The sequence below is a fragment of the Mandrillus leucophaeus genome, unplaced genomic scaffold, assembly GCF_000951045.1.
Source record: "Mandrillus leucophaeus isolate KB7577 unplaced genomic scaffold, Mleu.le_1.0 Scaffold248, whole genome shotgun sequence".
Lineage (NCBI taxonomy): Eukaryota > Metazoa > Chordata > Mammalia > Primates > Cercopithecidae > Mandrillus > Mandrillus leucophaeus.
Window position 1 is genome coordinate 969,738 of NW_012102565.1, and position 15,234 is coordinate 984,971.

The 15,234-nt window shown below is 48.2% G+C and overlaps 1 protein-coding gene across 1 annotated transcript in view; it reads right to left on the reverse strand.

Annotated features, from left to right (window-relative positions):
* The window catches only part of CAMK2B (calcium/calmodulin-dependent protein kinase II beta), a 107,391-nt gene extending 106,776 nt beyond the window's left edge, over positions 1–615 (reverse strand). The window contains exon 1 of the mRNA XM_011983244.1: positions 455–615. Coding sequence (XP_011838634.1) covers positions 455–588 — 134 coding nt within the window. The 5' untranslated portion in view covers positions 589–615. The remainder of the gene's footprint in view (positions 1–454) is intronic.
* Positions 616–15,234: the final 14,619 nt, after the last annotated feature.

A 15,234-nucleotide genomic window follows, 5' to 3' on the forward strand; every position in this document is an offset into this window, starting at 1 on the left:
GCCTCTGCCCGCCCCCGCACCCCGCACACACACCCGCGCCCTGTACTGACGCCTTCATTCTGTACCCGCACCACGCCCGCACCTCGCGCAAGCAGGCCACTTGCTGCTGGCGACCCCTCGCTCTCACATAACACAGAAGAGTGCACATAATGAACGCAGCCTCCTCTCTCCCTCGAAGGCCCATCTAGCCTGACAGCAGGAGGGGACTGGGGCCCACATGGAGGCCGAGGGCTCATGTGCTGCCCTCCACAGGACTCATTCCTCACACCCTCAGGAAGAGATGCTGCCAGATCCCTCCTGCCCAGTCTCCATCAGCCACACATGTCACAAAGGCTGCCTGGCCAGGAGGAGCCGCCCAGAAGGCCGGACATACACACTGGGACACTAGCATGAGAAAGTGAAGGGGTGGGGCCTGCTCCCTCACCTTGGTCCCAGCCCCTCCCTTCCCCCTCACTTCTCCAGAGAACGGTTGCTGGGGTGTCTGGAATGGAGGTCCCAGGAGGCGACATTCGGAGTCCAGGCCAAGGGACCCTGAGCCAGGGAAACAGGGGCTGCTCCATCAGCAATTTGGGGGGCCTGAGAGCTCATAACCACCCTGCTCAGGTAAGGGTACACATTCTCCCCTTTTCCAGCATGGTCCACCTGTCTGCCCCCTGCTTTTGCCTAGAGGAAGAGAGCCCACACACCCCAACCCCCTCTTGAAAGCCGTCCTGGAGGCCAAGGAGGAGGAGAGTGCAGGGAAGCAGGCAGGAGGCAGGGCCGACCCGGTTTCCCATAAAACAGCCTTCCCTGAGGCCTGGCACCAGGGCTGCTGTCCAGAACCAGAACCAGGACTTTAGACCACTGGGCTCCAGCAACCCCACACTCTCCTCTGACAGGGTCTATCCTGGGCAGGCTCTGAGGAGGGGGTTTCCAGCAGCCAGCTCTGGATTTGGGTCACGCTGCTGCCCTGACATGACCTCCTTACTGCTCCCCAAGGACCAATTCTGGGCCTATCCTGCTTATCCCTCTCACCTCGTGGCCAGCCCAGAGCAAGCCCCAGAAGCCACAATAAATGTTGTGTGGATAAGGGAGGGGATAAAGGGATTCTGAGTGCCGGCAGCCAGGGCCCTTCTGGGCCAGGATGCATTTGGCATAGGACTGCTGGGCAATTAGTAGACCACACGGCAACAAGTCCCTGCCATCGACCCACCTGCACCCAGAAGACACTAGAGGACAAGAAAGTCTCAGGCCAAAGGCAAATGCTGGGCCACCTGGGGAAGTCCCCAGCTGAGGAGGCAGAGGGATCCTGACCTTGACTTCAGCAGGACCATAGCAGGAAGGGAGACCCCATCCATGTCAGACTTGGACTCAGAGAACCCTGGGCCATCCTAACAGACAGACTGGCATGGACTCGAGAAAGGACTGGAGGCCAAGTCTGAGGTTTGTTCTTGGCGTTGTGTTTAACCCCACAGGAGTTTCTTCCAGCACCTGCTGGAAGCATCCGCACTTTCCCTTTCTGAGCTCTGGAAAGACGAGGTAGGGCCACACAATAGAATACAAATAACAAGCCAAGCACAGTGGCTCACGCCTGTAATCCCAGCACTTTGGGAGGCCAAGGTGGGTGGATCACCTGAGGTCAGGAGTTTGAGAGCAGCCTGGCCAACATGGTGAAACCCCGGCTCTACTAAAAATACAAAAATTAGCCGGGTGTGGTGGCCCATTGCCTATAATCCCAAATGAGAATCGTTTCTACCTGGGAGGTAGAGGTTGCAGTTAGCTGAGATCAAGCCACTGCACTCCAGCCTGGGTGACAGAGCAAGACCCTGTCTCAAGAAAAAGAATACAAATAACAAGACAAACAAAAGAAAATTGCACCCCTCTGTAAGTTGGACTCTTTCCAGGCTACTATGAAACCACACACACTCCTACCGGCATGTTCAGGAGATGATAAAGTGGTGCTGGCATCCTAATGACAGCTGACACTGATTGTGCAGTTTACATGTACTATCTCATTTAATTCTGAAACAATCCTATTAAGCATGTACTATTATTATCCCCATTTTACTAGATGGGATAACGGAGAGACAGAGAGGTACAGTAATTTACCCACAGTCACACAGCCATGGAATGACTATGACTCAAACCCCAGTGTCCCATAAAACCTCCTTTGCCTTACACACACACACACACACACACAAACACACACATACCAACAAACACATCCATACAAACAGACCCACACTTACACGGCTTCCTGGAGCCCTGAGTGGTGGACACGGCAGCACACTCGGTAGTCTTTTATAAGGTCATCTTTCTTGGTTTTTGTTTTTTGTTTTGTTTTTTGACATGGAGTCTCACTCTGTTGCCCAGGCTGGAGTGCAGTGGCACAGTCTCAGCTCACTGCAACCTCCATCTCCTGGGTTCAAGCAATTCTCCTGCCTCGGCCTCCCGAGTAGCTGGGATTACAGGCACCCGCCACCCTAATTTTTGTATTTTTAGTAGAGATGGGGTTTGCTATATGGGCCAGGCTGGTCTCAAACTCCTGACCTCAGGTGATCCACCCACCTCGGCCTCCCAAAGTCCTGGGGTTACAGGCATGAGCCACTGCACCCGGCTGAGGTCATCTTTCAAAAGTTGAGAAGTTGCCCAGGACCAGGGTTACACAAGAATGTGGGGTCACTAAGAGATGCAATTTGAGATTCATTGTATCCTGTACTTCTCCCCGTCTTTTGTACCTGTTAGCACCTGGGACCCCCAGGCAGTCCCTCCTCCGAGCTGAAGTATTAGAGATATGAAGTGGAGCTACCCTGGCGAGCACAGGAAAGTTGGCATGATTGGGCACCAGACAGTGGGGAAGGACTGGGCTATCAGAGGCAGCCAGAATGTCCCTACCCAGACAGCCTGACCCCACACAGACACTCAAAAAACAACCCACTCCCCACCCTCAGACCCAGAGGGCTTCTCCCTAGCAGAGGGAAATGGCTAGAAGGGAGAAAGTCTTCCAGCCATGACCTCTGGTCCCAGATTCCAGAAGCCCTCTCAACTGGTTTTGGCTCTGGTCAGAGAGGCCCAGACTTCCCCCTCTTCTCACCCCTACCTTCAGGAAGGGCCCACTTTCACCCCCACCCCTGTGTCATCTCTGCCTCCCACCTTGTCCTTTCAAGCTTGCTTTCGTAAACGAGGAGGGCTCTCCCTCCCAGGTGGCAGCTGGGGAGGGTGTGGGGAATATCAGTTCTGGGAGGTTATTGTTAGGACAGTCACCATGGCAACAAGCATCACATCTGCAGAGCCAAAAGTGCTGCACATGGGGTTCATTATCCCAAAGAAAGCCACGCCTTCCCTGTCCCCCTCACCTCCAGGGACTGCTGTCATGTGGGAGGGTGTCACCACACTTCCTCTCTCAGGCCCAGCCATCCACCAGGGAGAGCAGGCTGTGGTTCCCAGAGCAGGAAGACCCTAGTCCATCCATCTCCCATCATCTGGCCCTTGACATGGCACTCCTTACAGGACACAGTGGCAAGCACATGGAGTGGCTATGGTGGTGATGGTGATTATAATGATGGTAATGATGGTGATGGTGGTGGTAGTAGTGATGGTGGTGATGATAGCGATGGTGGTGGTGGTGGTGATTATGATGGTGGTGGTGTCAACGGTGGTGTCAATGGTGGTTGTGGTGGTGATAGTGGTGATGATAATGATGGTGTTGGTGATGGTGGTGGTGATGGTGGTGGTGATGATGGTGGTGGTGATGGTAATGGTGGTGGGGATGGCGATGGTGGTGGTGGTTATGATAATGATGGTAATGGTGCAGGTGGTGGTGGTTGGTAGTGATGGTGGTGGTGATAGTTGTGGTGTCAGTGGTGGTGGTGTCAATGGTGGTGGTGATGGTGGTGATGATAATGATAATGATGGTGTTGGTGACCATGATGGTGGTGATAATGGTGATGGTGATGATGGTGGTGGTGGGGATGGCGATGGTGGTGGTGGTTATGATAATGATGGTAATGGTGCTGGTGGTGGTGGTTGGTAGTGATGGCGGTGGTGATAGTTGTGTCAGTGGTGGTGGTGTCAATGGTGGTGGTGATGGTGGTGATGATAATGGTAATGATGGTGTTGGTGACCATGATGGTGGTGGTAATGGTGGTGGTGATGGTGATGGTTATGATGGTAATGGTGGTGGGGATGGCGATGGTGGTGGTGGTTATGATAATGATGGTAATGGTGCTGCTGGTGGTGGTCGGTAGTGATGGCGGTGGTAATAGTTGTGGTGTCAGTGGTGGTGGTGTCAATGGTGGTGGTGATGGTAATGATAATGAAGGTGTTGGTGACGATGATGGCGGTGGTAATGGTGGTGGTGATCGTGGTGATGATAATGATAATGATGGTGTTGGTGACGATGATGGTGGTGGTGGTGGTGGTGATCGTGATGCTGCTGATGGTGGTGGTGGTGGGGATGGTGATGGTGACGATGATAGTGGCGATAGTGATGGTGATGATGAAGGCCATAGCTACAGTTTACAATTCACTCACCACATGCCCGAAACCATTCTAAAAGTCCAACATCCACCATTTTGAATAAACTTCATAGCATTATCATTACCTCCCTTTTACAAATGAGGAAATCGAGACACAGACTCTAACTGGCCTCAGGTCAGACAGCTAGTTTAGTATTGGCATCTCAATCTGCCTGACTTTGTGGCTGGTTCCTTTAACCACTGTGTTCTGCTCAAGGGTGTCCACCAGCCTTCTTTGTGCGGTTACTGTGTGCCCGTCTCTGCCCAGGCACTCAGTCACATCAGGGAATGAGATGGACAAGACTTCTGCCTTTGCAGAGCTTGATAACAAGCAACAAGGATGCATCTAGTACCAATGTTGTATGTAGATTAAAACAAAGTGGTGTGCTGCAGAGTGATAGGGTGGCAACTTCAGAGTGGAAGTCCACGGAAGACCTTTCTGAGGAGGTGATGTCTAAGCTGAAGTCTGAATGACACAGAGAGGCTACCCTTGAGAGGAAAAGGGCAGGGTGTTGGCAGAAGAGGCTGCCATGCAAAGGCCCTGTGGCAGGCACTAGCTGGTGTGTTTAGGGAATGAAGAGGGTGGGAAAGAGGCTGAAGCAGTCAGACCCCGCAAGGGCATTTTGTCAGTGGCTTATTGGCAGATTCGCCTGAGTCCTCCAAGGGATCTGGAACCACCTTGATGACTAACAAGCAAAGTGATAAAGCCAACTAACCAGTGCGGCCCTGGCCGGAAGCAGTGTCCGCAGGCCTGGCTCAGAGGCACAGCCCGAGAACACAGGGTGAGAACCCCCTAGACTTCCTCCCTTTTCACCAGGCATCCAAGCATAAAGTGGACACCAGCACCTGTCCCAGAGATACTGTGCCCTTGGGCAAAGGGAGGGAAGCGAGAGCAACCCCTGCTAAGTCTGCTGCCAGGCTGAGGCTCTGGGCCACCCCCCTGCTGGCTGGGGTTCCCTGGAGCACCCCTGGCACTGTCTGGCTGCCAGGTGAGGTGAACCCTTCCTGACTGACCCCACCTTAGCTGTCCTCATTGGTGTCACCTCCATCCTCCTGGAGTTGCCTCAGGCCCTAGGCACTAGAAGTCCAGGCACTGTCCCAGCCCAGCCAGGCCCCCAGGTATATCCAGCAGCCAGGAGTAGTTAGGCTGACAGAAGCAGGTCCCAGATGGCCTGTAAGTGGCTCCCAGATCCTCCTTCCCTGTAGTGGACACCAGGGATTTGTCATCATGGAAATGGCCTCCTAGCATGTGTCAGAAGACTCTGCACTCATGCCCCTTCCATCCCACCTTGTGTAGCGTCCACCTGCAGGCACAAAGTCTGTGCTAAAGCAGGAAGCCTGGCTACCAGCCTGGAGTTCCCAGCATGGACACAGGCCTGTGTGCACCAGCCAGGGCTAATGCAAGGCAGCCTTTCCCCTAAGCATCAGGGGTGGCACCTGGGGTGATCGCAAAGCCCTTAGGAACCAAGCTGCCTCCAGTTTTCTGCTCCTGCATCTCGCGTTGGCCCTCTTCCTGGAGCTCTGACATGGAGATTTAGCTGTCACATCCATGTTCCCAGCAGCAGGATAGAGAAAGGGAGGGGGAATGGTGCGCACTGGTCAACTTTCTGCTACATGACCCCACTGACAGCTGAATCACGTGATTTCATTTAGCTGCAAGGGAGGCTGGGCTGTGGGGTGTCTATGACTGAAGAAGTGGAGAAGGACGCTGGGGAAAATGTGGTTTTTGCCGCCTCGTCCATGCAGTGCCTCACTCATTCTCTGGCCCTCGCTGCTAAGGAACCAAAGTCCAGGGAGCATAAGACAGCTGTTTCTGGGTTCTGCCTTGTGATAGGAGCTAATATCTAACTGCTGTTAGGGTTACTATTGTTGACAGATGCAAAACACTATAAAAGAGAATGTGCATAAATACGGGACAGCCACTTTGGAGAACTGTTTGACAGTTTATTATAAAGCTAAACAAATACCTTCCCTATGACCCGGCAATTCCTCTTAGGCTTTTACCCCAAAAAAGTAAAAACATATATCAGGAAAAGAAAAAGAGGCCGGGTGCAGTGGCTCACACCTGTAATCTCAACACTTTGGGAGGCTGAGGCAGGCGGATCGCCTGAGGTCAGGTGTTCAAGACCAACCTGGCCAACATGGTGAAACCCCATCTCTACTAAAAGTTTAAAAGTTAGCCTGGCGTGGTGGTACACACCTGTAATCTCAGCTACCCAGGACGCTGAGGCACAAGAATCGCTTGAACCTGGGAGGCAGAGGTTGCAGTGAACCAAGATTGCACCACTGCACTCCAGCCTGGGTGACAGAGCAAGACTCTATCTCAAAAAAAAAAAAAAAAAAAAAAAAAAAGGAAAAAAAAACAAAGAAAGAAAACAAGAGCATTTATAGTAGCTTTACTCACAGTAGGTGAAACTGGAAACAATGTATTAATGTCCATAAACAGGAATGCAGGTAAACAAATTGGCATATATAAATTAAAAAGAATAACTACTAGTACACTCAACAACATGGATAAATTGCTCAGACATGAGGCTGAACCAAAGAAGCCAGACACAAAGAATACACATTGCATAATTCCATTTCTACACATTCTAGAACTAATCTATGGTTCTAGAAATCAGAAAAGTGGCTGTCTCGGCAGAAGGTTGGGGTGGTGCCGGGATTGACTTGGAGGAGCCCAAGGGAATTTTCTGGGATGTTAAAATGTTCTGTATATTTTTTGTGGCTACACAAGGGTGTACATTTGTCAAAAACCTGGCAAACTGTACCCTTAAAATCAGTGTGTTTTATGTAAATGTAATTTACATGTAAGTTGCATGCAATTATGTATGTAAAGTATACCTCAACTTTAAAATGACATGAAATGTATGTTCATATGCCATATGGAGAATATACTTTTCTCAGTCACATGGAAGAGCCTTAGCAATAGACTAAGTACTAGGAGACAAAGGAAATTGGAAAAAAAAAAAATTCTACAAAAGCAGGAATCACTGCAATAAAATTAAAAAGAAGCAACTAAAGGAAAGCCAAATAAATCCATTCAGCAGGAAATTTACATGACACAACGCGGAGACTACAGAGATGAAACTTAGAAACAAACACGCCCAGGCTGGAATGCAGTGCCATGATCTCTGTGTTACAAGCCTGGCCAAAGCCACGTTCGGAGGAGATGTCACAGGCCATCGTGCCCTTATCACAAAGCAGACAAGACTGAAAATAAACTAAGGCTTACCACTCAAGAAGCTAGACATGAAGAGCAAAACAACCCCAAGAAAGGTGAAGGGATGAGTGTGATAATGCCAAACAGAAATTAATGAAAGAAAAACAATCAGTGCCACAACTAATCAGTAATACAAACTGCTAGATCTTTAAAAAAAAATTTTAAAGAGTAAAATAGACAAACCTGACAAGTCTGGTCAGCAACAAAAAACAAGCCAAAAAATAGGTATAAAAGAGGCAACATAAAATAAAGAAATAAAGATTGGCTGGGCGCAGTGGTTCACGCCTATAATCCCAGCACTTTGGGAGGCCGAGGCGGGCGGGTCACCTGAGGCCAGGTGTTTGAGGCCAGCCTGGCCAACATGGCGAAACCCTGTCTCTACTAAAAATACAAAAATTAGTCAGGCATGGTGGTGGGCGCCTGTAATCCCAGCTACTCGGGAGGCTGACGCAGGAGAATCGTTTGAATCCGGGGGACGGAGGTTGCGGTGAGCTGAGATGGTGCCACTCCACTCCAGCCTGGGCGACAGAATGAGACTCCGTCTCAACGACAACAGCGACAACAACAACAAAAAAGGCAGGGGGGAAACCCTGACAAGAAGATGAAACTGGGCCTCTCCACCGCCAGGGCCCGCTCTGCAGCCACCCAGGGACCCAGCCTCTCTGGCCCCAGATACCAAGGAGAGCTTTTCACATTTAAAGGCACAGCAAGTTCAGAAACACTGGTAGGGTGTTTTTCTCTTTTGTTTTTGCTTAGTTTTGTCCCATGTCTGTGAACTTAGATGATGTCAAGCATCCGTGCAGGTTCAAGAAGGGCCAGTGCTGAGGCTGCCCTGCAGCTCTGAGCAATGGAGAACGAGGGCCACTCAGATTTCTCCCCTCCCTGAGGCACATCTGCAGGACCCAATGCAATGCCGGTGGAGCAGGCCAGGAAGCGCCATGGGTTTTGTAAGACAGCCTGCGCTGGGTACTGGATGCCCTGTGGGCTCAGTTATTCAGGGTTTCAGAGGAAAGAAGGAATTTGTAATAAAGATATGCACAGCAGTGCTATTTATAACCGAGAAAACTGGAAACAACCCAAATCGCCCCCCGCAGGGGACTGGCCTGGCAGAAACAACGGAGCGAGTGGATGGAGATGTGGGGCCACGTGACAAGTGGGAAGGGAGAAAGCTCCGTGGATACAGAGCCTTCTGCGTGGGGGACGCCAAATATAATGCAGTTTGTACACAGCCACCGTAATTATGGAAAGCTACACGCATGGACATACTTACAGGTGTCAGGCAACAGCAAGCAGAAAATAGCCAGGGCGATTACAGTCAGAGCCAGCATTTCTTGAGTGCTTCCTGTATGCCAGACATGTTATTACCAGCAGCACTTTGCAAATGAGGACACTGGGGCCCTGAATGGTTAAGTAACTTGCCTGAAGACAAACAGCAGTAGGGAAGGAGGTAGGAGGCTGGCTGGCATCCAAGGCCTGCTATCATCAGCTTTATGCCAGCATGCCTCCCCCTACCCCTGGTCCTGGCCAGGCCTGGGGGCGGCAAGAAATCACCTGCAAATGCAACTCTGTTCTAATTGCACAGGGGTCAAGATGATGCAAACAGCGCTTGCAGCTCATGGGGCCTTCCTCCCAGAGAGGTGACTCCTACGCTCTGAGTTCCACTGCCTCCCCCACCAGAAATGATGGTGTGGGTAGAATGGAGTGGGAGGCAGCACATCTTAAAGCTGCATTTTCTCCCCCTGGAGAGTGTCGTACGCACTCCCTCTGTCCTTCAGGGATTCCCCTCGGTTGACTCTGAAGCAGGCGCCGCCCTTGGGGTCCTTTCTGGGAGATGACCCCAGCTGCCTGGAGTGCAGGGTCTCCCACTCTGACACTCATCCCTTGGTTGCTAGATGCTCCCTTGGTCCTGGAGTCCTGGTAACCCTGGAAAGCCAGTGGATGGAGGAGGGGACGGTGGTAGAACCTGAGGCCCCTAGTGTGGAGTGGCCCCAGACTGGGGGCACGTTTGCCCTACTGGGCTCCTGCCTGCACTTGGCCCTCCTCTGTAGCCTCCACAGAAGCTTGGCGCAATGAACACAGCCCTCCTACCCCTTTTCCCAGTCCCTGCCCCCATGTCCCACCTCCACATCCCCAGCCTGGCAGGCCACTGAGACTTAGGGACTCTGATAAAGAATGGTCACAAGAGGGGACTCCCAGGGAGGCAAGGACAAATGGCCCATGAAGTGTATGGGCACATGGTGCCCTTCAGGTGAATGCAGCCAGGTTGGGCTGTGGCCTTGGTCTTTTTTTCTGTGGCCCCTCTCTAAATGCCCCTCAGTCTCTGGCCTGGCCAGGACATCTGCCACATACCTGGAGGAAGGACTTTGGCTGTGGTCTCAGCAGGCTGGCCAGTGGGCCCAGACCCTCACAGGGACCAGCCGCAGGACAGCCAGCGGACTCAGGCAGAGCCTGAAGTAGCCCTGATTATGGGGTCAGCCTCCAGCCTGGGGTGCCCCTCATGCTACCACAGCCCCTAGAGCCTGGAGGGCAATGGACAGCTCCTGCCTCCCACCCAGTTAGGTTTCTACCCAGTGGCTCTCCGTCAGAGCCTCCTACCAGGAGTGTAGGCCTCTGCAGGAATTGGGTAGGTGCTGGTCCCCTCCACAAGCTCCAAGGGATCTTCTAAACCCTCCTCACCTTCCCCCTCCCTAACACTTCCCCCAGACCCCAGAGAGAAATTGCTGGGAGTCCAGGCGTAACTACTGTTTTACCATACCCTGGAAACTCCGTATGTAGCAACCTCACCTTTGTGGCCACTATCCATGCTAACAGGAGCTATCATGCATTAGCTGGGGGCTAGAGGGAATCTATTTGGAATAATATTTCAGAATCAGGACTTGGTGGCCCACTGCAAGTGAGAAGTGAGTGTGGAGGGGCTGGGGCTGCATGGGCCTCTCCTACTTTTCTAGCTTAGGTGGCAGGATAAAGGGAAAATGAAAAGGAGTAACAGGTATGGGGTAAAGATATTAAATTGCAATTAGGGAGTGTAATGTTTAAGGGCCTCCTAAATATCCACTACCTGCAGTATCAGTGAAAATATGGCCTAGAGGCCAGGATAAAGAGAAGAGTTGAAGGCACAGGCTGGAGAACGATCAGTAGAAGGAGGGATTGAATTGCAGCCTAGTGAGTGTCACAGGAGGAGAGAAAAGGGCTCATAAGGGGTCTCTGAGGGATGCAGCATCAAGGAGATGGTTTGAGGAAGGGTTGATTAAGGAGACAAAGAAAAAGCAAGTAAAGGGGCAGGGATAAATCCAGGAGAGAAGAGTGTCATGGAAGCTGGGTCGAGAAGTCTCCAGGCAGAGTAACGCCAGAGGCTGGGTTGGAGTAGGTCAAGGAGGGCATGGACAAATTGGATGTGGAAACAAGCATCACCTTCTCCAGCCAAAATCACTTGTGACTTCCACTTCTAGGCATTTTACCAGACTAGCCCTCCCACCAGAAATAACCATGAATCTGGACAAAGTACATGAGGCCACTGTTTTCAGGGAGCGCAAGACTCAGATCCTTGTGGGAAGGGATGCTTAGGAGGTGAGCCCCACAATTGCTCCGTGCTCCCCGACAGAGTTTTCTGACTGTGGCACACAGCATCGGACTCTGGGCAGGGCATGGAGGTCATGTGGAGCTGAAGAGGTGGAGATGATGGTGAGGAGCAGCGGGAGCAGTGGGCATGTGTGGAGCCAAGCGTCGGAGAAGAGGGAGCTGTGCACGCAGGGGTCCCAGAACCCCACACAGGAGCTCTGCAAGTCCTCGACTGACAACTAAGCTGCACGTACATAGGGAAGAACTGAGTCATGCCAAATTAGAGAGGCTTAGGAAACATTTTGGATGTTCCGTGCATCTGCAGTAACAAAACATGAACCCCAAGTAAGGAAGTTCAAAGTCATCTGCCAATAATTAAATTGCCTACTAAAACAATAATCAACATTCTTCAGAGGAAGTTAACACAATTTTGAGTTTCACAATATATTAGCCACAAAATCCAATATTCAACTTTTTAAAAAAATCACCAGGTATATAAGGAAATAGGAAAATGTGATGCCCAGGCAAGAATAAAGCAGACTATAGAACAGTAACTCAATCTAAAATGATCCAGATGTTGGGTTTAGCAGACTTTAATGTAGCTATTATAAATATGTCCAAATAATTAAAGTAAGAAATAGTCTTAATCAGTGAGTATCTAGGAAATCTCAGCCCCAAAATGGTATCCAGATGCAAATTTTAAAACTAAAAAGTATAATAATTGAAATGAAAAATTCACTGGAAGGTTTAATAGCAGATTGGAGATAGTAGAAGAGTCGATAAACATGAAGACAGATCAATAAACATTATCTGAAGATCACAAGGAAAAAAGGCTGAAGGAAAGTGAGTAGAGCCTGAGAGCCTTGTGGAATAGTATCACACAATCTAACACATACATAATCGGAGTCTCAAATGAAAAGGTGTAAAATTGAGGCAGAACAAATATGTGAAGAAATAATGGCCAAAACATCGCAAATTTGATGAAAAACACCAATTTACATATCCAGAAGTCTCAACTCAAATCATGATAAACAGAAAGAATAACAACATTCAGATACACAGTTCTGAAAACCTAAGAAAATTCTGAAAGCAGCCGGGTTTGCTGGGAGGTAGAGCATTACTTACAGGGGAACAAGTATAAGAATCATTACCAACTTCTCACCAGGAACAATGGAGGCAGAAACAATTGAATGGTATCATCAAAGTGCTGAAAGCAAAAAAGCTTCAACCAAAAAGATACTTATCTAGCAAAAATATCCTTTTAAAACAAGGTTGAAATGAAGACAGTTAGACAAGACTGAGAGAATTCATTGACAGAAGACCTGTAATACAGTCAAAGCTATGGACATCCTCCAGGGCAAGGAAAATAATACCAGATGGAAACTCAGATCTACAGGAAGGACTAAGGAGCGCTACATGGAGAGATCCAGCAGACACCATCTTAACCATGTGATACAAGAGTGGGACAAGTCAGCATTGTGAGCCCCCTGATACAAATGCTGTAGGAAGAACACAGCATTGCCTCTGCACAGTTGATGACATTATTAAAGCAGTAATGTCATAAGCAAACTTTGAATGGATCTGTGGATTCAATGGTAATATCAGATAAAGATCAATTTCCTGATTTTGACAATTGTACTGTGTTCATATAGGAAAGGACCCTTGTTTTGCACAAGGGCATAAAAGGATGATGAAGAATCACATCTACAATTTTGTTATCAAATGATTCAGGAAAAAATACATTAGTATATATAGAGAGAAAGACTGATAAATCAAATGTAGTAAAGTGTTAACAACTGGAGAATTTGGTTGAATAGTGTATAGGAGCTATTTTTAATATTTTGCAACTTTTCTGTAAATTTAAGATTACTTCAAAATAAAACAAACAAACAAAAAAGCAGCAGCTCTATAAGGGCATGAAGAAGGAAGAGGGCAACAGAATGGAGCAAGGGTACAGAAGGAAGATGACTTCCATAATGGTTTCTTAATGAGGTGGAATGTAAACAGAAAAGTACACAGATTACAAGTAAACAGATTCGGTAAATTTCCACCTTCATTCAGCACTTCAATTAAGAAAAGGAACATTATCTGCATACCTTGTGTCCTCTCCCCTCCCACAGTGGTAGCTACTATCTTAACCTCTGCTGACACAGATTAGTATGCCCTGGTTTTGAGGTTTAAATACGTAGAATTATAAAGTAGTTCCTCTCTTGTGTCTGGGAAAACCCCCAAATGTTATGTTTGTGATATTCAAACATGTTTCTGCATGTAGCAATAGCAAGTTTTTTGTTGCTGTCTAGTCTCGGTCGTGTGAATTTATTTACGCTTATTTATACATTTATTATCTATTATACTTTTATTATTTAATTCTCCATTCTACTGATAATGAACACCAGGGTGGTTTTCAGTTCCGAGCTGTTATGAATAAAACTATGACGAACATCTTTGTTCATGTCCTGGTGAACTTAATGCATCCATTTCTGTTCAGCAAATAGCTAGGCATGGAATTTCTGGCTCACTGGGTATGTGGGTGCTTGCTTTAATGGACACTGCCACAGGATTTCAAAGTTTGTTGACTTACATTCCCACCAGCACAACACGAGAGAGTGGTTGCTCCATAGGCTTGCAGACAACAACTGGTATTGTAAGATTTTTAGTCATTACAGTGAGTGTGGTGATGGGGGTCGGGGGAGTATTACATTGTGGTTTTTAATTTTCATTTCCCTGAAGACTCATGAGGTGCTTTTAAGGGTGAGTGCCTTTTCACGGGTTTTTGGACCATCTGGATATCCCTTTTTGTACAATGTAGTTCATGTTTTTAACATATTTTTCTATTGGATTGTCTTTTCCTTATTGATTTGTAGAAGTTCTTATTTCTTTCTTTCTTTCTTTTTCTTGAGACAGGGTCGCATTCTGCCACTCAGGCTAGGGTGCAATGGTGCCATCACAGCTTACTACAACCTTGACCTCCTGGGCTCAAGCAATCCTCCCATCTCAGCCTCCCAAGTAGCTGGGACTACAGGTGTACACCACCATTCTTTTGTTTTTTTTGTTTGTTTGTTTGTTTTTTGTAGAGATGAGGTCTTACCCTGTGGCCCAGGCTGGTCTCAAGCTCCTGGGTTCAAGCGATCCTCAGACCTCAGCCACCCAAAGTGCTAGGATTACAGGCATAAGCCACCACACCCAACCTGTGGAAGCTCTTTATATATTCTGGATAGGATTCCTTCATCAGATACATGCACTGCAAATATCTTTTCTCACTCTGGCTTGTCTTTTCACCGTTTCACATTATTAATGGTGTCTTTTGACAAATATAAGTTCTTAATTTCAATTTGAGCCAATTTCTCAATTTTTTTGCTCTATGGCATTTGTGCTTTTTATATCCCATTTAAGAAATTACTATTTACTTCCAATGTCATAAAGATGATCACCTATGGTTTATTTTCCTACAGCTTTAGTATCTGTTCCTTAGATTTAATTCTACAATCCTTATGAATTAAGTGGGGGTGTTTGTGTTGTAAAGTAGGCATCAAGATTTTCTTTCCATGTATATATATATATATTCAATTCACCCAGGAACAATTTTATAAAAAATTATTTTCCAATTATATGATAAAGTGTTTATGCACTCTGATTCATTCCATTATTCTATTTGTCTATCCTTGACCAAGATCACACCGGATGATTCCTGTAGTTTTACAGTGAGTCTAGATGCATGGTAGTATAAGTCCTCCAGCTTTGATGTTGCTCCTCCTCCCCTTCTCATCCTTGTCCTCTTCCTCCTCCTCTACCTCCTCTTCCTTCTCCTTCTTCAAATTTATCTTACCTATTCTTGGTTCTTTGCAATTTGAAGTAGATTTTAGAATCAGTATGTCATTTACACATACACACACATGCACACAAGCGCGTGCACACATACGCCATCAAAACACTTCTAGGATTTGGGGGTGGGGTGTG